This window comes from Canis lupus, chromosome 16 (genome assembly GCF_048164855.1).
Source record: "Canis lupus baileyi chromosome 16, mCanLup2.hap1, whole genome shotgun sequence".
NCBI lineage: Eukaryota > Metazoa > Chordata > Mammalia > Carnivora > Canidae > Canis > Canis lupus.
This window is the reverse complement of record NC_132853.1, coordinates 38,921,469-38,928,134: the sequence shown is the minus strand read 5'-3', so window position 1 is coordinate 38,928,134 and position 6,666 is coordinate 38,921,469. Positions and strand designations below refer to the sequence as shown.

The window sequence follows — 6,666 nt, the reverse complement described above, 5'->3', positions numbered from 1 at the left end:
CCGCCCGCTTGGAGCCGGCCTTGCGCGTCGTCCGCGGTCTGCTGGGCCCGGCGTGATCGTGAAGAGGATAGCTTTCCTTTATGGTGCTAGTAGTGAAATATTACCGGCTACACTGGCTTCTCTGGAGTGTAGGGTTCTGTTTTACTGTTTCTGGGGCGGGTGTTCAACTCTCCTGTATTATAATAATAGTCCGCGTGTGGCCCTAAGCTGCACAGATGCTTTGCTCTCCTACCCTCGAGTGGAAAAAAGAGATTGAATGCCCCTGACCTTGGGAAGGTGCAGGGCCGGGCACGATGTTCCCCAGTGAGGAGCCGGCTCAAAATATGTCCTTCCTGTGTTCAAAACGTTAAGGTAGCCAAACGATTGAATCGATGGGCTCCCAAACTGCGGCTGACCAGAATCTGTTGTGTGCCTGGGACGTAGCAGGCACTCGGTAAATATTTGCGGAAGGTCTGAAAGAAGCGGGTGTGTTTTATTGATGACCTCTAAAACCTTCAAGGGGAAAAAAATTAAAAATAAATGAATAAAACCTTCAAGGGAAATATTTCCATGTCACAACGCACTTGATGAGATAGGTTTGTTCAAACTGAACCCTGGGAACTTGGCTGCAGTTAACTCAAACTGCTGTGTGGGTACAAAACGATAGAAACTCCACCAATACCTAGTAAAATGATGGTGGTTTGTCATCGTGGGTAAATCATTACGGTGGGTGTTTTGTTTGCGGTTCTTAATAAACCTCTCATTGAAAAATTCCCCCTTCTACAATTTTCTGAAATTGCTAGCCGGTAAATGAAAACATGCAAATCAGCAAAACAAAGAAAAATGAAGATGCTAAGAAAAGACTGTCTATTGAAAGGATCTATCAAAAGAAAACCCAACTGGAACATATTTTGCTCCGCCCGGACACCTACATTGGCTCTGTGGAATTAGTGACCCAGGTAAAACCAAGTAATTTAATGTGGTTATGAAGTAGTTAAAATGTGTACTTTTCCAGGTTAATTTTCTATGTATTCCACGTACTTTGTGTGTCACTAGACCTGGCCTAAGCTATCATATATATGTTGTAGTATTTAATCCAGATATAATAATGATGATAAAACAATAAATATAGGGTAAAAAAGAAAAGTAACTATATTTCCTTGCCTTATTTCTAGCAAATGTGGGTTTACGATGAAGATATTGGCATGAACTATAGGGAAGTCACCTTTGTCCCTGGGTTGTACAAAATCTTTGATGAGATTCTGGGTGAGTAAATTCTTTCATATAAATATCTACTGGTCAAATCCTTCCTAAGTATCCTTCTTAGCAAACCCTCCATAACCAGAGCTCCTGTCATTTCAAACAATAGCTGGCAAGGTGAAGAAGATTACTGGAGTCTGGCAAGTTTAATTCTTTCCTAGAAACAGTGCTATGAATAAATGTTAAATTAACACCTAGTTAATACTGCTTTTTTCTTTCTATATCTTAATTTTTTTAAATACTTCAGTTTCTTACGAATGTGTATTTTCTTTCAGTCAATGCTGCAGACAACAAACAAAGGGACCCAAAAATGTCTTGTATTAGAGTCACAATTGACCCGTAAGTCTCTTGCATGATCTTTTGGTTTGTTATAGCTCGTGGTTACTGTTAGTTGCATTTACTTTGATTTATACTAACACTGACCTTTTTATTAAATGAAATTCTGCAAAAGCACAGAAAAGCGGAATGCTACAATGAACAATCTTTGATACCTACACCTAGATCCAACAGTTATCAGCGCTTTGCCATTTTTGCTCCATCCATACTTTTTCAGTTATTTCAAAATAAATTACAGACATTATGACACTTCATCCCTAAATTTTTCAGTAAGCATCTCCAATAATTGCTCTAAGCATTCTGGAGTCCAGAGCTTTCACTTTTTCTCATGATGCTATTCATTTTTTTTTTTTCGATTAATAACTTCTTTATTCTGGAAAAGCAAATGAAAGTCATATTCATATAAACACTGACATTACAAAGTACAGGGAAAAGGGGAAGGGAGAAGGAAACACAAACTTCTACAAATCCTGCTAATACTGTCTCACCAAACAAGACCATAATGCTTCGTCCAATATTCAATCACTTATATAATAAACCACAAATAAAATCTTCTCTGGAAGATACATTGCTCTTCTTTGAGACGTCAGGGAAAAGGGACTGGAAGTTGGGGTAGGAGGCTTTATTCTTTTGGCAGATCCTCTCAGTCATTATAGATATTGCTGCACTGTTAATAAAAAATATATGCTTCTCTGTAAAGCATTAAAAAAAAAAATCCAAGGATGAGATGGCTGAGGTCTCAGCTCAAGTATCTCCAAATACACTGTTGTCCATCCCCTGACCTTTCCGTGTGTTATTTCTTGGTTGTTTTCCGGATCAATGCCATTCTCTGTTTGTGGGCCTCTGTGGTGCAAGCCTTTTTGTAGGGTCGGATTTCTTCAGAGCCAAATCCTGGGATCCACATGTTCCACTGGCGTTCTAGATGCAGCTGGACATCTTTCACCTCCAGGGTGCTGGACTTGCGATGCCGAGCAAGCTGGCAGGCTGCTGTCACCACACTCTCAATAAAATCATCAGCAATCTGCAGCAGCATCTCCTCCACATCTTCATCCAATTGCTCATTAGGATCCACTTCTCTTACTAAGTCTTGTAATTTCTTCTTGGTCAATACCTGATTGTTCTCAGGACTGAGACGCCCTCCTGTCCCAGGAGTGCCTGGTATCTTTACCACTGTAGTGCTATTGGCCATGGAGCCTTGTGGAGGGGTGCTGGCTGGTTCCGGTTTTATGGATGAGAAATTGGAGAGGTTGATTAGGGCTGAGGGGCCAAACTGGTTCATAATCTGCCGAGCTTTGGACTTCAGCTCATAGAGCTTATCGAGATCCTCTTTCTTTTTGGAGCTGTGAGGACCAAGGCCAATCAAAGGCAGCAGCGTCTATCTCCCCATGATATGCAGACTCATGATGCTATTCAAATAGGAAACCAGCAGGTGGTGATAGAGAATAATTGGATCTACTATTTCTGGTTATAAATGCTGGGTATCCCTTTGTGGGTACTCAAGGTGCTTGTTTCACCTTTTTATTAGCCTGATCTGTTATGGCATAAACTGCTTTAGGTTCTCTGGGGGGAAGTGTGTTAATGAGGTACTTGAATGTTCCTTAAGGGCTTGATATCCTAGTCTTTAAAAAAATGTTGAGCTAGTTTTAGTCTTTTTTGTAGATAATACTAAGCATAACTTGGAATAAGATCTGTGGTGTTAATCTGGTTATAACTGAGCTACTATCTTATGAGAATTAACTTAAAAAAAAACAAGAGAGGGGCAGCCCCAGTGGCTCAGCAGTTTAGCACCACCTTCAGCCCAGAGTGTGATCCTGGAGACTCGGAAATTGAGTCCCATGGAAATTGAGTCCCACGTCGGGCTCCTGGCATGGAGCCTGTTCCTCCCTCTGCCTGTGTCTCTGCCTCTCTCTCTCTCTCTCTTTCTCTCATGAATAAATAAATATAAATAAAATCTTAAAAAAAATAAGAGAGAAATAACTCCAAATAAATTTTTAGCTTTTTTTTTTTTTTTTTTTTTTTGGCCAGCAGAGCAATTTACAATTGGTAATGTTTTGCCCTTTCATATTTGTTTTGCGCTGTGCTTTGTTGGATGGGAAAGCTAAGGTTGCTAGGCAGTACAGATAGATGATCCTCTTAAAAGCAACATAATAGGGGCACCTGGGTGGCTCAGTCGGTTAAGTGTCAGACTCTTGATTTCAGGTCATGTCATGATTTCAGGATCCTGGGATCCAGCCCCAAGTAGGGCTCTGCCCACCAAGGAGTCTGCTTTAGGGTTTTTCTCTCCCTTTCTCTCCCCATCTCAAACATTCTCTCTCTCTCTCTCTCTCTCTCAAATAAATAAATCTTTTAAAAAACAAAAAAGAAAACAGTTTAATGATATTGTTTCCAAATTTTGTCCTTTCCATTGAGCATAAATCATTTCCCTTTGTTTATCCTAACATTTTAAAACTTCATATTTTTTCAGCATTATCAGTATCTGCCCAGGTGTTGGAAGGGATTAATTTTTTTTTCCTCTTGGCTCCTATTTCAGGAAGGTCAGGAACTAAACATGGTGGGAAAAGTACTTCATGCTGAATTTCAGAATATATGTATGAAAAAGAGTCATAGAGGGGGCAGCCCGGGTGGCTCAGCGGTTTAGCGCTGCCTTCGGCCCAGGGCGTGATCCTAGAGACGCAGGATCAAGTCCCACGTCAGACTCCGTGCATGGAGCCTGCTTCTCCCTCTGCCTGTGTCTCTGTCTCTCTCTCTCTCTTTCTCTCTCTGTGTCTCTCATGAATAAATAAAGTCTTAAAAAAAGTCATAGAAATTGAGACTTGAGAATTTCTATATTTTAAGAATAACATTTAAGTATAAAAAATATTAAGCACTAGTTTACCTTTTATTTTATTTATTTATTCATGAGAGACAGAGACGCAGGCAGAGGGAGAAGCAGGCTCCATTCAGGGAGCCCGACATGGGACTCGATCCTGTGTCTCCAGGATCCCGCCCTGGGCTGAAGGTGGCACTAAACCACTGAGCCACCGGGGCTGCCCTTAACCATGTATTTTACAATAAAAGTTTCATTCTTCCTTTCTTAGGGAAAACAATTTAATTAGTATATGGAATAATGGGAAAGGTATTCCTGTTGTTGAACACAAAGTTGAGAAGATGTATGTCCCAGCACTCATCTTTGGACAGCTCCTAACTTCTAGTAACTATGATGATGATGAAAAGAAAGTAACAGGTAGAGTATGGAGGAAAATAACATACTTTTTGCTGATAAAGCACACTTTTAAGTGACTGTGGCATAAATTCCAATATTTTAATAATAATAAATCTCTATAATTGATTTGCATTGCCAGTGATAACAAAGTCTTTTACATTTATTTGCTCAGGTGGTCGAAATGGCTATGGGGCCAAATTGTGTAACATATTCAGTACCAAGTTTACTGTGGAAACAGCCAGTAGAGAATACAAGAAAATGTTCAAACAGGCAAGTAAATAAGTATCCTGTGTCTCAATTATAAATTGTACTTTAGCAATTTATAACAGCATTAATGGCTGGTTTAATGTAATGTAATTTATAAGCTATTAAATCATGGAAAATTATTCACGAACATATATTAAGTTATTTTTTAGCACTTCTAAATTTGTTTTTCTAGTTTGTTGTGAAAAGACTTGAATTTTTTATCTTCCTATTTTTTACTTTCACAGACGTGGATGGATAACATGGGAAGGGCTGGTGAGATGGAACTCAGGCCATTTAATGGGGAAGATTATACCTGTATTACCTTCCAGCCTGACTTGTCCAAGTTTAAAATGCAAAGCCTAGATAAAGACATTGTTGCACTGATGGTTAGAAGAGCATACGATATTGCTGGATCCACTAAAGATGTCAAAGTCTTTCTCAATGGAAATAAACTACCAGTAAGCATTTTCTGGGGTGTTGTTAAGAGCAGTGAGGGACTTTATATAAAGATCATCATTAGAGGAAAAATTGATTTTTTTTCCTCCCATATTTTTTTTTACCACTTCTAGGATACGTTCCTGAAAAGATAACAGTATGCTACATTTTTTTACTTAGCTCTTTCAGACTCACTAAAAGAACTGTTTTTCTCAGTCTCCTAAACAAATCCTATTATACCCCTTAATGACAATTCTCTTATGCCCATCATTGAACATCATTAGTTTTGAAAAATCCTCATGGTCTATCATTGGATACTTTTTATAACTTTTTTCTAATACCATAACTTTCAATTCCTGTACAGGTAAAAGGATTCCGTAGCTACGTAGATATGTATCTGAAGGATAAGGTAGATGAAACTGGCAATCCATTGAAAATTATCCATGAACAAGTAAACCCCAGGTGGGAAGTATGTTTAACAATGAGTGAAAAAGGCTTTCAGCAAATTAGCTTCGTCAACAGCATTGCTACCTCCAAGGTAATTTCACTTTTGTATTAATCATGATTTATCTTTACATTTTTAATGAATAAAATGAACTCGGATATTTGGCTGCCTTGGCATAAAGCTAAGTTAGATTTTTAAAAATAATTGGTCATTATCATAATTTTGAGGATGGTGAGCTTTACAGTTTGGTTTATTTCCCCATTAGGGTGGCAGACATGTTGATTATATAGCTGATCAGATTGTGACTAAACTTGTTGATGTTGTGAAGAAGAAGAACAAGGGTGGTGTTGCAGTAAAAGCACATCAGGTATGATATTTTAGCAGTTTTTCTAAAGTCAAGTAAGAAGAGAAAGGCTATAAATAAAGCATAAGTTTATAGTGATGTAATATCAACTTTTCCTGCAGGTGAAAAATCACATGTGGATTTTTGTGAATGCCTTGATTGAAAACCCAACCTTTGACTCTCAGACGAAAGAAAACATGACTTTACAAGTCAAGAGCTTTGGATCGACATGCCAATTAAGTGAAAAATTCATCAAAGCTGTGAGTATCTACAGGGAAATAAGAAATAGAAGCACCTTGCTTTATTTCCATTGCCCTTCTCTGCTCTGCAAAAACCAAGATTCTTCCCATATGTCTTCTGCCTCTGAAAAAAGGTAAAAATTGCTTTCACCTCACTGGTCTTATTACAGCCTTAATTATC

At 38.6% G+C, this 6,666-nt stretch overlaps 2 protein-coding genes across 2 annotated transcripts in view; one reads left to right on the top strand and one right to left on the bottom strand.

Annotated features, from left to right (window-relative positions):
* TOP2A (DNA topoisomerase II alpha) overlaps positions 1-6,666 on the top strand; it is a 29,953-nt gene that overhangs the window by 265 nt on the left and 23,022 nt on the right. Inside the window, exons 2-10 of the mRNA XM_072780465.1 lie at positions 783-938; positions 1,155-1,245; positions 1,515-1,578; positions 4,653-4,798; positions 4,950-5,047; positions 5,269-5,481; positions 5,823-5,996; positions 6,169-6,270; positions 6,369-6,506. Of these exons, the coding sequence (XP_072636566.1) occupies positions 783-938; positions 1,155-1,245; positions 1,515-1,578; positions 4,653-4,798; positions 4,950-5,047; positions 5,269-5,481; positions 5,823-5,996; positions 6,169-6,270; positions 6,369-6,506 (1,182 nt within the window). The remainder of the gene's footprint in view (positions 1-782; positions 939-1,154; positions 1,246-1,514; positions 1,579-4,652; positions 4,799-4,949; positions 5,048-5,268; positions 5,482-5,822; positions 5,997-6,168; positions 6,271-6,368; positions 6,507-6,666) is intronic.
* LOC140606700 (transcription initiation factor TFIID subunit 12) lies at positions 1,917-2,966 on the bottom strand. The gene has a single exon (XM_072780468.1). The coding sequence runs from the start codon at positions 2,852-2,854 to the stop codon at positions 2,369-2,371; it is 486 nt and encodes a 161-aa protein (XP_072636569.1). The 5' UTR covers positions 2,855-2,966; the 3' UTR covers positions 1,917-2,368.

Coding starts and splice junctions, on each gene's coding strand:
- LOC140606700 (XM_072780468.1), bottom strand. CDS start 2,854: ATGAACCAGTTTGGCCCCTCAGCCCTAATCAACCTCTCCAATTTCTCA.